Source organism: Neomonachus schauinslandi, chromosome 9, assembly GCF_002201575.2.
Source record: "Neomonachus schauinslandi chromosome 9, ASM220157v2, whole genome shotgun sequence".
NCBI lineage: Eukaryota > Metazoa > Chordata > Mammalia > Carnivora > Phocidae > Neomonachus > Neomonachus schauinslandi.
The window spans coordinates 31,632,151-31,647,742 of record NC_058411.1 but is presented as its reverse complement, the minus strand read 5'-3'; the positions used below and the strand labels follow the sequence as shown (position 1 = coordinate 31,647,742).

The window sequence follows — 15,592 nt, the reverse complement described above, 5'->3', positions numbered from 1 at the left end:
CCCAGGACCCCGAGATCATGACATGAGCCGAAGGCAGACACTTAACCAACTGAGCCACCCAGGCGCCCCAACTGCAGGACATTTTGAATAGTGAGGGTCAAGAGGACTCTTACTGAGACAGTTCAGTGTGTTCCCTTATAGCAAAAATAAGCAGAAGGGAGGGGCACACAAATGTCACAGAGCTGTCTGATGCGATAGAAAACAAAGGTAGGACTTATTACACAGCCCCTTCCTTACACATCCATGACCTTATCTTCAAATCACAGGAGCCTTCAGAGGAAACCACCTTTTCTTTCTTAAAATAAAGATAGCGACGTGTAGGAGGATGGAATGTGCCAGGGTCAAAAACCTCTTAAGGTTGGGTACAGTGGGCCCCCCTCATCCTTGACCCACGCACCCTTCTGGAAAACAGTGAGCAAGGAGCAGGCCAAGAGTGGTCATGGGAGCACTGTTGCTTTAATATGGTGTGTGACAAGTAATATCGAAATTGTCCACACTCTCCAATCTTCCTCATTTTTAATCGGCAATAATTAAAACTAAAGGAAAAAAAGTGCGCTAACCACACCTCTGGGCTTAAAAACGAGAAGACAAGACACATAAATTCTCTTCCTTAAAAAAGAGCCATTTCAAAAGATTTTCTTTAATATCATAAAATATTTTCATGGACAAGTGAGCTAGCAAACACACATGCACCAATGTGCCTTCTGATGAGATACCCCCCTACCCCCACCCCACCCCCCGCTCCCACATCAAGGTGGACATGAGATTGGAGAAATGAATACAGCAGATGATACAGAGAGAAAAAAAAAAATCGATAAAAAGTACAGAATAGAACATTGTGCTTGGTTATTGTCCTATGTCACAACAAAACAAAACATTTCGGTGCAAACAGTTAATTTTTCCTCTTTTCCATTTAAGTCTGGTGGAGAAAAAAATACTTTTTCTATAATAAAATATGTGGTTTTTTGGCTTTTTTTTACTTTTTTTAACATAACTTTTTTTTTCTTTTTTGCAGAAAATAATTTTGTAAACTGTCACTTTGCGGGCAGGGAGGCTCGATGCCACGTGGGTCCCGGCTCGCCGGGCTCGAGGCTGAGCGAGGAGACCAAATCCCGGCGGGAGAGGGGGCAGCAGGGGCGCAGGGCGGGGGGGGGGGGGGCGCACAGCGGGCAGGGCGAGGGCGCTGGCCTGGGCGGGCGCGTTAGAGGTCACTCTCGCCGTACAGCGCCGTGGAGAAGGACATGTAGTCCAGAGCGCCTGGCACAGCATCAGGGCCGCTGTAGGGGGCCATCCTCGCGATGCAGTACTCGGCCTGGTCGGGTGGCAGCTCTCGGCGCAGCTCGTCCACCGTGATGTAGTTCTGCAGAGAGAGCGGGCAGGGCCGCCGGGATGTCACTGGGGGTGGCAGCACCCCGCCCCGTCCCCGTCCCCTCCTCCTGCTTCTGGGTACAGAGACGTGCGCGCGCGCACCCATGCACATGTATATCACGTATACATTTATATACGTGCATGTTTATAATGCACGCACTTGCATACATACACACGTGTGTATATACAAAATGCATGTTCGTTTTCAATCTCCTGTCCTGCCGTTTCCATACCTACTTTGGCCTGTGTGCAAGCTAATTCAAGCGCCAACTGCATCTATAATTCCATGTATCTCTCTAGTCTGCAGCAACCACGGGCTGGGGCAACACCAGCAGGGACTCCGGCTGGGACGCACACCCGCTCAAGTGAACACTCTGGAGGTCACGTAATTTCAGCAAATGCAGTGAGCATCCAAGTGTGACATCGCCGTGGCGGACAGCTGTCTCCACCACGGTTGCGAGATGTGGGCCTGCCCCCACCTTGCCTGGTCTCAGCCCAGGTTTCTGTGTGTCCGTGACAGGTCTACTGGGAAGTTGCTTTTTTTAGGAGTTTTAGGCTCCAGAACAGCTCACTTGAGGCTCTGACCCACAAGGTGGGCCCCCAGCCCCATGCCCTACCTCTGCCAGAGTCCTCTAGGAACCAGTTTCGAGGAGGGTGGGGTCACCCCTAGGTCACTCCAAAAGTCAGGAGCCCAGGCCCCTTTCTGGACCTCAGAGACCCAGAGTCACTTCAAGTAAGTGGTTTCTGAGGGTCATTCCAGCTCCAAGGTGCTAGGACTCTAATAGGGTGTCCTTAAACTTTAGGAACCGACCTTTAGGAACCTCTATTGGCTCAATCTTTTTCCCTTATAGACTAAGACATTCCAGAAATTATGCTCCCCATTGGCTTTGGCTTTTTATAACTCAATCTTTTCAGTCTGGAGGAAAGATGGCAGAAGGATTATCCTATGAATTTTACAGAAAGGAACTCTGGCCTCTAGACATCCCCCGCTTTGCCAGTTTCCCCTGGTATTCCCACTGTTCCATTGCCAGGCAGGGGACTTGGGAAATTTGGAAACCGAAACTGACTGCTGCTCAGGGTAGACCAGTGCGAGACATGCTTCCTTCCCGCTCCCCGCCTGTGCCCGGCATGACGTAAGGGTGAAGCCTGAGTTCTCAGACGGCCCTTCCATCACTCGGTCACATCCCCACCCCATTCTCCCCACCTCTACCACTCATCGCTCCAGCCCAAGTGCGAAGGAGTCCCGCTCCCTGGCAGGAGACACCCCCCCACCCCCGCAGGCTCATATTGTGTCCTAACACCTTAGCTGATCCCAAAACATTACAGAAATGGGTGGAGGTGGACAGCAGGGGGGAGGCCCAGTGGGAGGAAGGGGCCACGGGGTGCAAGTGACCTCCCCTCCAGATCGGAGTGGACCCTGCACAGCACCCACACCATAGCAGACCCACCTTGTCCCCAGCCAGGATCTTGAAGGAAGCCATGACTTGGTCCGCTGTGTCTGTGTCGGCGGTCTCCCGAGACATAAAGTCGATGAAGGCCTGGAACGTCACTACCCCCAGGCGGTTGGGGTCCACGATGCTCATGATACGGGCAAATTCTGCCTCTCCCTGGAGAGAAGAGCCAACCCCAGGCCTGTCAACCTCTCAGCCACAGGCTGCTGGGAATGTCTCATATGGACCTGAAGCCCCTGGGGGCTCAAAGTAGCCTGAGGCTGTGAGAGGGGGGCACAGCGGCCCCCTGACCTGACCTGGGCTGTCCTAAGGGCATCACAGGGACATCAGACCCAAGAGCGAAGACCCCGTTCAGGCTTCCCACGCCCCACAGGTTCCCGTCGGAGCAAACGACGACAGTCCTGCCAACAGCTGTCGAGGCTGACGGCACGGGGCATGTACCGTGTGCCAGGCGCTCTTCTAACGGCTGCAGGCATTTCGCTTCTTTTCACCCTCCCCACCACTGTATGGCGCAGGTCCTTATTCCTTCCGTCGGGTTTCCAGACGAGCAACCGGAGGCCCAGACAGGCTTGGTGACTTGCTCAAGGTCACACAGCCAGCAGGTAAAAGAGCTGGGGTTTGAGCTTGGATGGTCTGGCTCCACAACCTGTGACCTCCCCACACTGTACTTTCTGTGTGTCAGACTCATGCACAGCACTCATGGAAGTTCCTTCAGTGAGCCCTGACCGCAGTCCTGCTGGGGTCCCCTCACCTCATCCCGGTCCCCAAGCTGGTGATGGCAGAGCTGGGATTTACTCCTGGGTTCCCTGCGTCTCAAGCCTGTGCCCTTGCCCGGCACAGGGCAGCCCACAAGCTCTGCCCTTTGCACTGAGGCCCAGGAGCTGCCTGGCTGCCCAGCTCAGGCCCCCGCTCTGCTCAGAAGGCCTGCTTGAGGGCACACAGCTGAGAAGACTGTGAAGGCCAAGGGGCGGCAGGCGTGGCTGGAGCCACCGCCAGGGCGGAGGCAGAAACCTCTGTGCTTCCTGAAAGATGAAGTCGAGCCCAACCTGACCCGGGAAGTCCAAACCTCCAGTCCTCCCTGCTAGCCTTGGGGTCAGCCCCACCATCCACCATGGGAGTGAAAAAGCCCATCTCCACAGTAAGTGCCAAAGAATACGCCAGCACAGAGACCGAGGTGAGAAGGCCAGACCCCTGGGACACACACAGGCCACGAGGCTGGGCCCAGCCTGCAGGGCGCCATCTTCCCGACAGACCAGAATCGTGAGGCCCCTCCAGCGAGAGCAGCCCCTAGCCTGAGGGCCTCCAGCCTGCCCTGGCCAGGACTCGGCTTCTCTGGCCAGCTGGCGGGCCCTCGTCAGAGCAGAGGGCGGGGTTTACGTTACCATGTTGTAACCCATGGAGATAAGGCAGGCGCGGAAATCATCCGTGTCCATCATGCCTGTCTTCTTCTGTGGGGGCAGTGGCACCGAGACACCGGAGGGTCAGAGGCAGGAGGAGGAAGGGCCGGCCCAGGGCCAGGAGGACAGGGCACAGATGGCCAGAAGGGGAGGTCGAGGTGTATGGTTGGGGGGTGGTTAGGAAGGGAAAAGGAACACAGGAGGAGACACATCCACAGGGAGGAGAGAGAACAGGGAGAGGCAAAAGTCCGTCCACAGGATGGAGAGTGACAAGGAGAGAGGAAGGTGGGCCCCGGGCAGGTTCCCACGAAAGACGACCGAAGGCAGAGGTCAGAGCAGTTGGAGCAGTGGGAAGAGGAGCCCGACATGGGCCAGACAGCAGGAGAGGACGAGCCCCGAGGCCCACAGGAAAGGGGAGACAGGGAGATCCAGACAGAGAGAGAGAAAAGAAAAAGGAGAAACGCGTTATTTCTCGGCCCGGATGCCACCCCTGAGCGTGCTCCATGCAGGAGGCGAGTACCTGGGGGTCGTTGCCAATATCATAACCCAAGCTGATGAGGCAGGCTTTGAACTCCTCGGGACCCAGCGTGCCGGAGTGATCCTGGGGCCGCCGTGCGCCAGGCAGCGAGCCATGCGGTGCCAGGGAGGTGGAGGCCGTGAGGGGAGGGGGTGGGCCATGCCCCGGGTGGAGGGTGGTGTGTGTGGGGAGACACGGGGACAAAGGCATGCGGGTGGAGAGGGTGGAGGGTGGAAGGGGCGGGGGGGGAGGGGAAATAAAAGTGCACACGGTTAGACACACGGACGAGGTCCAGAGGGTGCCCTCTCCCTGGCACACGCAGCCCTGCTCTGGGAAGCAGGCCAGAGGGGAACACGGTGAGCCACAGGGGTGAGAAGCTCCCCCAGAAGGGCCCGGCCCACCCCGTGCCCAAGGCCCCAACCCGGCTTTCCAAGGAGGCTTCACCCACCCAGGAGGCTGGAGGACAGGGCAGGAGGCAGGGGCGGTGGGCAGCACTGAACCCCATGCTCTGAACCCTCTGGCTGCCCAGAAGCCCCAGGGCACTGGGAGGGCCGGCCCATGTAAAACCCAGCCTGTCCCAGAGCCAGGATGAGAACCTAGGACAAACAACGCTGACGCCCCACAGAGTCTCCCAAAGACTGCTGGGGGTGGGGGGAGGGAGCCTCCCTGAGGCTAGGGGAGCCTTGCTCCCAAGGGCTGACTCCTCGTGGCCAGAGAGCAAGGGTCGGGGCCAGAGATCCTCTCTCCACTCACTACATGCACTCTTGCTCCACAAAAGCAGGGACAGCACACCGGAACAGGCTTTCTAAGGCCCGCTGGGAGGTGCAGTCAGGGCAGGCTGACTCCCTGCTCTCCCTTCTTCTCCTCCTCCTCCTCCTCCTCGCTTGCCCAGGAACTGGCCCAGCATGGCTGCCCACCTCCTGGGCAGTGCCCTCCAGGGCCCTGGGGCAGGGGCTGGGGGCTGCTCTAAGTGCGGGCGGTGGGGCTCTCACCCGGTCGAAGTGGTTGAAGGAGGCCCGGAACTCATTCATCTGCTCCTGGCTGATGCCCTTGGCATCTCGGGTCAGGATCTGATTCTCCACTTCGTTGATGGTCCTGGCGATGGTGGTGAGGAGCTGCTCCCAGCCCACACGGATGTGCTGGGGAGCGGGGATGAGGAGTCTGTCAGCAAAGGGGCCCCAGGCCTGGGCCTCGGCCACTCCCGGCTACTCGTTCCCCCAATACTGAAATGGCCCAAGCAATCAAATCCGGACCGCCAGCCAGATTTACAGCATCACCAGGACAAGGACAACATACCAGGACAGAGGACCCAGATGATGAAAGGAGAAGCAAAGGAGGGCGCTGGCCTCCACCTGAGGCAGCAGAGACCAGAACTGACAGCGTGAGTCAGGTCAGGAAGGAGGGCCCTGCACATCCCCGCTCTAGCGCCACACACACACGCCTTCACGGTCCAAACAATTCACCACTTGGAGAGCAGGTGCCTAAGCCAGTGTTTGGAGACCACCTGCATCTGAATCACCAGGGTGCTCAGCCTCATCCCAGACCTAGTGAATCAAATCCTAGAGCTGGAGCCTGCGAGTCTGCATTCTCAACAACCTCCCTGTGAAATTCAGAAGAGCCTGAAGACCCAGAGCTCCAGAGGGGAGCAGCAGTGAGTAACCCCTCACTCCCAAGTGAGAGTTTGTCCTCCTGCGATGAGCACTTCCCTTGGAAGATGGGTAACTGCCCCCTGCGCCAGCCCGGGGGGTGGGGAGCAGAAGGGGATATGGGGCACCCTTCCTGGAGAAGCAAGGTCGGCGCCACCCACCTCCATGGTGTAGTTGGTGTGCTTGTTGTCGAAGATGAGGGCCTCCTGGATGAGCTGGTGGTCACCCTCCAGCTGGTCGATCTTGGGCTTGTAGTTGACGATGCTCTTTTCATACTGTCGCAGGTGGCTGAGCTGGTCCTCCAGGGTCCCGTGCATCTCGATGGAGATCCGCCCGATCTCCTGCTCACCCGGAAGGAAGTCCTTATCAGACCGCCCCACCTCTGTCCCTGGGGTAGGGACTGGGGCACCCAGGTCATCGGTCAGCCCCTCAGATGATTCTCGGTTCCCACCCCAGTACCAGGGAACCCATCAGTGGTCATTAGTCAACCAAGAACAAGACACATTGAGCAGGGACACACCTTGGTGTGGCAACAGCATCATAAAGGGGTATGAGAAGAATTGTCATTACCAGATGATATACTTCCCATCTCTCGGGTGCCTCTCAGCCTCAGAAAGGGGCTGCAAGGTCAGCTCCTCACCTAAACGTTCGCTCCTCTGCTTGCCATTCAAACTCCCCGCCCAAGCCTTGTTCTCAGCTATCACCCACCTCAGGGACTCTCTCTCTGCCCACAGATCCAGCTTCCTCACAGCCTCAGAGCACCTGACGCGCCTCCTCAGTGGCCACGCACCTGCTGTTCTGCCCCCACAGGGCCTGCCTGGGCCTGCCTCGATCCCACCTGCCCCACGGGCCAGGCCTCATCCCCCTTTCTGTCTTGACTTCATCTATGGAAACAAAACCTGTTTGTAAAAGCCTCAGTTGTGCACTCAATTTGACCCAGCAAATATTTCCTAAGCAGCTACTACGCACCATGTGCTAAGCAGGTGGGGGTGGGGTGCAGGAGAGACACAAACATGAGCTCGACATGGTCTCTGCCCTCAAGGAGCTCAGAGGGACACCATGCTCTCTAACCCAAGCAGGGCCCCTTCCCTGATCTACAGCGCCCCAGGATCTGGCCCAACAACTCAACAAAAAAATTCCATGCTCGCCCGAGGCTCAGTTCTCTCTCTGGGAAGATCCTCTCTTTGACAAAGCTCTCTGCTCAGGAGGAAGGGAGACCTGGTCAGTCAAAGAAGCCAAAGGATAAATCAGCTAGTCCGTTCCCCAGGCACTCATCCTTCTGTGGGACTTCCTCATGTGGCTCTTTAATGGCAGCCCTGGGTGGGTCTTTGCTCACAAACCAGAGATCAAGATCAACCCACTGGCCTTCCCTGACAGGCTCCACACCCCTGTAGGGCAGCAGGCCCATCGTAGGCTTGGGACAGGCATTCCTCCCGGGGTCCCGCCTAGGAGGAGACAGGGCAAGCCTGACGGCTGGGATGGTGCTCAGAGGGGCAGAAGCCCCCATCCCTGCCTCCCGTGAGGGGACGCACCTCCATCTTGGTCTGAATCCAGGGCCCGATGACATTGGCCTGGGCTGCGAACTGCTTACGTAGCCTCTCATTGTGTTGCTGGCGGGCGTGCTCCTCCGTCAGGGCCTGGTCCCTCCGAGGCACCAACTGCCGCACCTGGGGTGGGGACAATCATGGGACATGGGCAACGGGCCGGCCACCTGCCCCATACTTCAGATGAGGAAATGGAAGAGGCATGAAGGGAAGGGGCCAGGCAGGTATAGAACAGGAGTGAACACATGGACCTGTTCCAGAAACTCCATCATTCATTAACTGGACCGATGAGTACTTACCGTGTAATAGTGAAAAAGATAAGATCAATAAAAATCAATAAAAATCAACCAAAAAAGGGGACAAAATCCCTGCTCTTATAAAACTTTCAATGGCCCAGCCAATACCCCACCCAGCCCTTGCACTCACGTGCTCCCATTTGCCATTGATCTCCTGAGGAGTGATGGTTGTGTAGGGGTTGGTGCCCGCCATGTTGACGTGGTAGGTCTGGACAATCTTGGACACCTCGTTGTGGATACCCAGGATGGCCAGACGCTCCTTGTCGGCATCAGGGAGGGTGGCCTTGAACTGCTCGTGGGCTGTGGTCAGTCCCTGGGTGCGAGAGAAGCACAGTGACCGGTGCCTCCTGTGGGCAAGATGAACTAAGGGAGCCCTACAGGTCCCAGGGTAGAGGGGGATGGCAGGGCCACTGAAGGCCTGGCCCCACCCCAGCTGGGAGACCCAGAGGCATCAACCAAGGATGCTCATGGCTGAGAACCAGGCAGGCAGGGCCAGCCATGGGGAGGTGAAGGCAGAGCCATCAAAGCAATAGCTTCATGCTTAGGGCTGGTGAAGTCAGGAGCAACCACCCTAGAGTGTACCCCATCCCACAGTCGGGTCAGGGACAAGGGTGCCCCAGGTCTGCTCCCCAGGTGACCCTCCCCAACCCCGGCTTCCTTTGCAAAATCTTTTAAATCCAATCCCCTGCAGCTGTATAAAAGAATGAGGAAGCTATTAATATGCAATGAGCTCCAAAACATTAAGTTAAAAACAAGGATTCAGAATACAGTATATAATTCTGTGTTAAAGAGGGTATGGGGAAGAACACATTCATTAATAAATAAATACATAAAGAACACAAAAATAAATATAAATTAATGAATAAATTAAAAAATGCTTGCATATGCTCTTCCCTCTGGGGAGGGCACTAGGGTAGGAGGGAGAATTTACAGCATATCCTTTTTATCTTCTAGATTTTATACCATCTGCATATATTACCTAATCAAAATACATAAAATGTAATTCATTCAAATGTATAAAATCCTTGGCTGCTATCCCCATCCCCACAGAGCAGTTCTGCAGGAGCGAGGTTTGCACAGGGGCCTGGGGGAGCCGGCCTCTGGGGGTGAGGGGTCTGCAGCACACCTGGATCTCCTCGATGGTGTGCACGATGAAGGTGTCCTGCAGATCTTCCATGGCCCCCTCCATCCAGTTGTTGAAGGGTGCAGCCCGCTTGGCATACTCCAAGTACAGCTGGTCAATGGTCTCCAGCAGTTTCTCTGTCCGCTGGGAGTGACAATTGAGGGGAAGGGGTGGACAGGGAGATATTCAGCAGAGTCATATCCAGAATCATCACTCCCTGCCCACTCCTCGCGCACCCCCCCCCACCCCGCCCCGGGCCTCCAAGACCCTCCTGGCCAGCCACAAGGGGTCTAGGTCTGGATGCACCAGACTAAGTCAGACAGAAAGACTAGGCTTTCTCTGGGACACTGGTTCTTAATGAGGGATCTACAGACCCTCCCACATTTGGAATCACCCAGCCTGGCCCCCGGTCTGACCTGTAGAATAGGAAAGTTCTCAAATGGCTAGGGTTGGGCTGCGAAGTGCACTAGACCAGGAGGAGGAAGTGTGGTTAGGGCCAGAGAGGAGGCATCTCCAGCAAGGCAAAGCTCAATCCAGTGCCAGGGTGAACCTTCGACAGGCAGGCCAGAGCAGGTCCAGGGAACCCAGCGGAGCCTTCTGGCTCAAAGCAAAGGGACTCACAAAGCAGGAAGAGGCACCCAGAGCTGCTAGAGGCAGGCCTCCCTCTCCCTCAGGGGCCCTCACCTCCAGAGCTTCCCTCCGCTTCTGGGTTAGGGCTCCCAGATTGTCCCACTGGTCACAGATCTTTTGGCACCGGGCATTGACACTGGGTGAGTCATAATAGTCCAGCTCACTAGAAGGCAAGAGACAGGAAGAGTCCGGTGACCCGGGTTACCTCCAGGACCTGCTCTCCTCCCTGGGGCTGGGGGTGCGAGAAGCACGGGGGGGCCTTCTAGGTGCCCCTCCCACTCCCCAACTCCTTGGCTTTCAGAAGACTGCTGGGAGACAAATGAAGGCCAGTTCTGTCCGGGGCCCCTGGCACACCTCGGCTGGAGGCGATGCCAGTCTTGACCCCCGTGCCCCATGGCAGGGAGCCTCTGAGGCCCAGCAAGAGCTCTGGCCCTGCACTAGTTCCAGGAAAGGACCAGATGCCCTCAGCAGTAGGGTCACGGGCTCATTCTCCGCCTGGGGGGGACACTCAGTCTTCTGTATTGATGCCCTTCCCACTCGGGCGCCCGCTGTACCCCCCTCCTCGCCTCTCACAGCCACACCCCGTCTCCCACAGCAGCCCCAGCCCTTGCCACGCCTCGCCTCGCCTACTTGAGCTCCTGCGCAATGGCAGCAATCTGCTCCACCCGGTCCTGGTGGGCAGCCAGGTCGCTCTCAAAAGCCTCGTGCTTCTTGAGCAGGGCCTTGATCTCCGAGAGGGTGGCAGTCTCATAATCCTTCTGCCGGAGCATAGCCTCTTTGCCTGGGTTCAGAGAGAGGGGGTACAAGGCTGAGCAGAAGCCGGAGGCCCCATCTTCTTGGCCCCGACCGTCCACCCCTCGGGGCCCCACGAGCCCCATATCCGGGGGCACGACGTCCCCAGATGTCCACCATACAGCGATCGATCATCTGCAGCTTGAGAAAGCAATGTGTAGCAGGAACATCCACTAAGAGGCCGAGTCGGGGAAGTTCCTACTTTCCATGGAACACGTACGGGGCCACAAGGAGTGATTACATACGAAGGCTACACAGGGCTAGGCCCCGTGGTATAGCCAGGAAAGAACCACCCAAGCGCCTCAGGGGTGCCCCATCTTTAGAGCTTCTCCAGCTATTGTTGCTAGCCCCCAGCAGCCCTGCAGGGACCCCTCCCCTTAATTACTCTCACTGTGGTCAGCATGTCCAGTGCACTCTACACAGAATCCAACAGTGGCCAGAACCTTCTCTGTCAGGGGCACCACCCTCTCTTTAGCAGTGGGGCAGGGCTGGCATGTCTTGGATTTCTGCTTCCCAGGAGGAAACGGGATGAGAAACGAACCTCCTGGGACTGTTGTTACATGATGTCTGACAGCTGTCCCGTGAAGCGTCTGGTACAGGACAGGGGCCGCCCTGGCCTGGCCTGGCCCGCACGCCCACCCTCCCCATCTGGGCCCGTCAGGGATGCTCAGTCCTGCTCAACAAATGAAGGCTGGGCTGTGGAGGCTGGAAGGCGGTGCCCGCTGTGGCCTTTCTTTCCTTCCCTCTACTTTTTTTTTTTTTTTAAGAATTTTTAAAGATTTTATTCACTTATTTGAGAGAGAAAAAGCATGAGCAGGGGGAGGGGCAGAGGCAGAGGGAGAAGCAGACCACCATGGAGCAGAGAGCCCAATGCAGGCTCGATCCCAGGACTCTGGGATCATGACCTGAGTCAAAGGCAGACGCTTAACTGACTGAGCCACCCAGGTGCCCCTTTTTTTAAGATTTTATTTTTAAGTCATCTCTACACCCAAGGTGAGGCTCAAACTCACAACCCCAAGATCAAGAGTCTCATGACAGCAAGGCGCCCCTCCACTTTTTTTTTCTTTAGGTCAGAATAATAATATGACAAGTTTAGGGGGAAAGAAATTACAGCTGAGCCTACTTATCTACTCCATTCCCATCTTTCCTTATACAGATGCTGTGTTACAACCAGCAGGTATATGTAAGCTGTCTTTCCTGCCTTTCAAACATTCAGCAGCACGTCACCAGTCCCTGCTCCAGCTCCAGTTGCCTCATGTGTCCCCTCCCGTGGCTGAGCCACCACTGGCATGACCATCTGCCACGCTACTGTGGGGCATCCAGGCCCCTCAGCTTATGCTATTAGAGAGGGTCTCACGGCAAATCTCTCTGGACGTGTGATTTCCCTACATTCAGGGTTAATTCTTTAGACAGTCTCAAGAATTCCCGGGTCAGCAGGCAGTGCCACGGCTAGGCGTGGACGTGCGCAGCCACACTGCTTTGCCCAGAGGTGGTGCCAGTGTCTACGGCCCGCACACCAGCTGGTGGCGGGCCGGCTGACGGGGCCGGCCCCTGCTCTGTACCTTTCTGTGAGCTGCGCCTTGGGCCTGGAGCGGACATGATCGAAACATGTGGGTGTGCTGGTGCGATCCCCCCTTCCACCCTGCACCAGGCGCACCTGGATGAATAGCTTCCTACATGTGCGGCGGAGGCGGCGCGGAGAGCAACCTGCATCCCTGTGTACTTAGTACGTGGAGCTAAACCCAAGCCCCTCAGGCCGAGTCAAGCACGCTCCCATCCCCCACCACGCCACAGGGTACAGCCGTCCCTAATGGTCTCCAGCCCAAGATCTGAGGAGCACGACAGAGCTGACTGGGGGAGAGTGGAGACACTGCGCTCCACCAGCCAAGAGGGTCTGCCCCAGAGGCTCCGGCTGCAGCGGCCGCAGGACCCTAGGAGATGGGCAGTGTGGGTTCCTCTCCAGAGGAAAAGACTATTCCAGGTGTGATTTTTCTTTCTTTGGAGTTAACTTCAGCTGCCAACAAGCAGACACCAGACATGGCCCCAAGTGCCTCCAAGTTGGAGTAATGGAGACACGCGTGTGCTAACATGGCAAAGGCTCTGGGTCACTATAACGGGAGGCTGGAAACAGGAAGAGGGAAGGCAGAGGAGGAAAAATGCCCAGGGCTACCATTTACGGAGTGGGCTCTATGTGCCCGGCGCTCAGCTAAGCATAAAATGTCCTTATGATGTTTACTCCTACAACAAGCCTAGGAGGAGGCATGCTGAGTTGAACAGTGTCCCCCAAACTCATGTCAAACCAGAACTTCAGAATCTGACCTTAATTGAAAATAGGGTCTTTGCAGATGCAATTAGTTAAGATGAGGTCATAGGAGACTAAGGAGGGCCCTAAATCGAATGACTGGAGGCTTTATTAGAAAAAGGAGAGACACAGAAGCAGCCATGGGGAGTTGGAGGCAGAGACTGAACTAAGCCAGTGACACCAAGGATGACCAGCAACCACCAGATGCCAGGAAGCAACATGGAGAGCCTTGTCCTCAGAGCCTCCAGAAGGAGCCAACCCTGCCAACCCTTCTGCTTTGGACTCCTCCTGACCTCCTCCTCCTGAGAAAGCACGTTTCTGTTGTGTGAAGCCACCCAGTGTCTGGTCCTTTGTACCGGCGGCCCTAGGAAGCTAACACAGGAGAGGGCGCATGGTCATCTGCATGTCACAGATGAGGGAACGAGACCTGGGGGCTAAATCGCTGGTCCAAAGTTACTCTGCTTCTAGGTGGCAGAGTTGGGATGAGAACCCCAACCTAATGGACTCAGGGAAGAAGACATCATCACGGTGACCAAAACCAACAATGAATTACATATACGTAGCATCATCCTATCCCAGGTATCCATTCATTTCGTTCCCCTAAACCTATGAAGTTGGCACTGTGATTATCCCCACTTTACAGACGAGGAAGCAAAGACACCTAAAAGGCTAATGAACTTGTCTAATGACAAGAACTGGTAAGAGACAAAACAAACAAGCAGCAAGAGAGAAAGAAGCCGTAGCTGGCGGCTCAGCTGGTGGAGCACGAGAGCCAGCACCCCCGGGGGGAAACAGGAGGCTGGGCTGGCCTCACCGTCCGTCCAGGCCTCATGGATGGAGGCCTTCTGCCGGAACTTCTCTGCCAGGTGGTCGAGCCGCTCCAGCCTCCGGATCTCATTCAGCAGCCACTCCTCGTAGCCCTTCTCCGCCTGCTCTAGGCAGCCCCAGGCATTGTTGATGTCCTGTAGGGATGGGAGGCACAGGGTCAGCCCCTCCTGGCCCCCGAGACCCACCACAGCTGCCCCATGCCTTCTAGAAGAAGCCCCTTCCCCATCTCAGCCACGCCCACCCAGCCCCACACTGGTGTTTCCCAGGCTCCTGGGCACCAGGCCTCCTGGGCTGGGAGTGAGGCCCCAAGTCCACAAGAGCCACCCAGCTATAGGGCTTTGGGCGTGCAGCTCTGTGCGGAAAGAGCCCGAGGCCCTCTGTGGCCCAGGATGCTGACCAATCACAGAGAATGTAGGGCCAGCCAGGGGAAAAGAGCAACAATTGAATGAGGCAAGCAGGCATGGGAGCCTCCCAGGCTCCCCACATCTCTGGATCTGCTCATGGGCTCTGGGCAGTAGCCTGGAGCCTGCAGAGACCCTGGTCCGGGCGAGCTGGCCAAGCATCTGAGGACAGTGACAGCTGCTGAGCACAAACCCACAGCCCTTCAGACAGGGAGCCACCCACAGGGTCGCTCCTACAATTAGTACAGGGTGCCCGCTGGGCAGATAGGGGCTGAACCGGCCTGCATGCCACCTGGAGGCCCCAGGGACGGGCTACATCCACCCGGAGGAGGGGGCTCTTCTAACTCACAGAGATCACCCTCTGTTAGCAGGGGCTCTAGCCACCTAAAAGTTGCTGTTTTAGCCTGGAATCTGTAAAAAGACAGCCACTTTCCAAAGTGCAGATACAATGGCCAGAGACTCTTTCCTCTCCTCCAGGGTCCCCCGGGATCCCGCCTCCTTCCAACGGGCTTTGCCTGTCCCCGGCCCCTCCCGCCTTATATGCCCACGCCTCCTCATGACTTCTCATTTTAAAGGGCAAAAGCTCTATCTTGGTGAATTCTTAAATTTTCTTTTGCATGCTTCCCTGGCTCATAACATTTCTTCCCAAGTCTGAGGACAAGGTAAGCGGGAAGCAGTAATAACTTAAGTAACCTAAATGAAGAGAATTTAACAACTCGGAAAGCCATTCACAATATAATTTTAATTTTTTTTAAAAAGCAACTTATCAAATAACATGCTTTAGGATTTCCTTAAAAATTATATTTACATAGACTAAAAGAATCTTTTCCAAAAATCTTTTCTTTTTCTTAAGGAGGCTCTGTGCCCAGTATGGAGCCCAACTCGGGGCTTGAACTCACGGCCCTGAGATCCAGTCCTGAGCTGAGATCAAGAGTTGGATGCCCAACCAACTGAGCCACCCTAACATTTTTTAAGTTGATATTGGGTAATTGAGATTGAGTAATTTCTATTTTCTGTATTTTGCCTATTTGTATCTTTGAAATATCCAACCAAAAAAAAAAAAAATCCATTACATTTTTTATATGGTAATACACTTTTTCTAAAGTGCTTAAAAAAGATTCCACGGCAATAAAAAATTATCTTAATTGCTATTGAATCAAGCCCTGTTTGGTTCAATATGTCAAGAGGCATTTTGTTTGCCAAGATGGTTTTCTGAGGGGTGGGGGAGAAGGTGGTGCTGGGGGGTCCAGGTGAATATTCTGGGGTCTGGCAGGGCAAGTCGGGCCTGGAATAGTGG

The 15,592-nt window shown here is 55.7% G+C and overlaps 1 protein-coding gene across 1 annotated transcript in view; it reads right to left on the bottom strand.

The window, feature by feature from the left end:
- Positions 1 to 624: 624 nt before the first annotated feature.
- Positions 625 to 15,592, bottom strand: part of ACTN1 (actinin alpha 1) — a 94,049-nt gene continuing 79,081 nt past the window's right edge. Inside the window, exons 11-21 of the mRNA XM_044918077.1 lie at positions 13,881 to 14,028; positions 10,603 to 10,753; positions 10,027 to 10,135; positions 9,346 to 9,486; positions 8,350 to 8,532; positions 7,912 to 8,046; positions 6,541 to 6,720; positions 5,726 to 5,872; positions 4,737 to 4,817; positions 2,817 to 2,975; positions 625 to 1,360 (exon numbers count right to left, since the gene is read on the bottom strand). Of these exons, the coding sequence (XP_044774012.1) occupies positions 1,202 to 1,360; positions 2,817 to 2,975; positions 4,737 to 4,817; positions 5,726 to 5,872; positions 6,541 to 6,720; positions 7,912 to 8,046; positions 8,350 to 8,532; positions 9,346 to 9,486; positions 10,027 to 10,135; positions 10,603 to 10,753; positions 13,881 to 14,028 (1,593 nt within the window). The 3' untranslated portion in view covers positions 625 to 1,201. The remainder of the gene's footprint in view (positions 1,361 to 2,816; positions 2,976 to 4,736; positions 4,818 to 5,725; positions 5,873 to 6,540; positions 6,721 to 7,911; positions 8,047 to 8,349; positions 8,533 to 9,345; positions 9,487 to 10,026; positions 10,136 to 10,602; positions 10,754 to 13,880; positions 14,029 to 15,592) is intronic.